Source organism: Stegostoma tigrinum, chromosome 6 (assembly GCF_030684315.1).
Source record: "Stegostoma tigrinum isolate sSteTig4 chromosome 6, sSteTig4.hap1, whole genome shotgun sequence".
NCBI classification, from domain to species: domain Eukaryota; kingdom Metazoa; phylum Chordata; class Chondrichthyes; order Orectolobiformes; family Stegostomatidae; genus Stegostoma; species Stegostoma tigrinum.
Genome location: NC_081359.1, coordinates 111,381,622 through 111,382,658, shown reverse-complemented (window position 1 = coordinate 111,382,658; position 1,037 = coordinate 111,381,622). Strand labels below are relative to the sequence as shown.

Here is a 1,037-nt window from a genome sequence, read left to right as displayed (position 1 = left end):
GGCCTAGACCCTTTATCAGAAAAAGTTTGATGGTTAACTGGTTTGGATTAAGCTAGTTAGCAGCTAGTTAGGGTTAGGTGAGAGAAGTTGGCTCTAATTAAAGGTGAGGGGTTAGTTTGCGGCTGGTCGCTAGGTACCACTGGCCATGGTCAAATCCATGCGCGCCCCGCGGCCGCCTCGGTGTGTGCATGCGCGCGCGCCCGTGGTGGGGGCGGGCCTCCGACATCACAGGATGGCGGCCCGGAGCGGGAGTGGGGAGCGGACCCGGAGAGCGGCCTGGGGCCCGGCTCCAGGTTCAATCCCAAACCGGCGACGGTGGCTTGTGCCGGGGCTGCCTGAGCCGTACGTTGCCCGAGGCCGGGATAGGCCTGAGCCTCGGCCTCGCCTGCCCGCTGTGCCGCCGTCGCTGCCGTCGCCGCTCAGGCAGCTGGAGCCGTGTCCCCCGCCGCTGGGGCCGGGCCGCTCTGGCAGCAGCAGCCGAGCCGTCGGAGGAAGCAGCAGCCGGGACGGAGAAGGAGGAGGAGGAGACTGGGCGAGGAAGCGGAGGAGGATACAGCGGCGGCGGGGCCTGATCCCGGTGAGAGCGGGAAGGACCGGGGTAGGAGCTTAGGAGCTTGTGAGCTTGGGGAGGGCGGGGGTGAGGAGAGAGTCTGAGGCGGGCTCAAGGCTCCAGGCTCCAGGCTCCACCTGAAGACAATCAGATACTGATGGCCACTCCACTCTGTTCTCCCTCACATCCCCCCTCTCGAGACTCTGTCACTCTTTCCCAACTCCCCTCCCCCCTCCCTCCCCCCCCCCCTCTTTCCCCCCCCCCCTCTTTCCCCCCCCCCTCTTTCCCCCCCCCCCCCCCCTTTCTCCCCCCCCCCCTTTCTCCCCCCCCCCCTCTTCTCCCCCCCCCCCTCTTTCTCCCCCCCCCCCTCTTTCCCCCCCCCCCCCCTCTTTCCCCCCCCCCCTCTTTCCCCCCCCCCCCCCCCCCTCTTTCCCCCCCCCCCCTCTTTCCCCCCCCCCCTCTTTCCCCCCCCCCCCCCTCTTCCCCC

The 1,037-nt window shown here is 68.6% G+C and overlaps 1 protein-coding gene across 1 annotated transcript in view; it reads left to right on the top strand.

The window, feature by feature from the left end:
- The first annotated feature begins 232 nt into the window (after positions 1-232).
- rnf169 (ring finger protein 169) overlaps positions 233-1,037 on the top strand; it is a 27,034-nt gene continuing 26,229 nt past the window's right edge. The window contains 3 exon segments of the mRNA XM_059646877.1: positions 233-270; positions 272-413; positions 415-577. Coding sequence (XP_059502860.1) covers positions 233-270; positions 272-413; positions 415-577 — 343 coding nt within the window.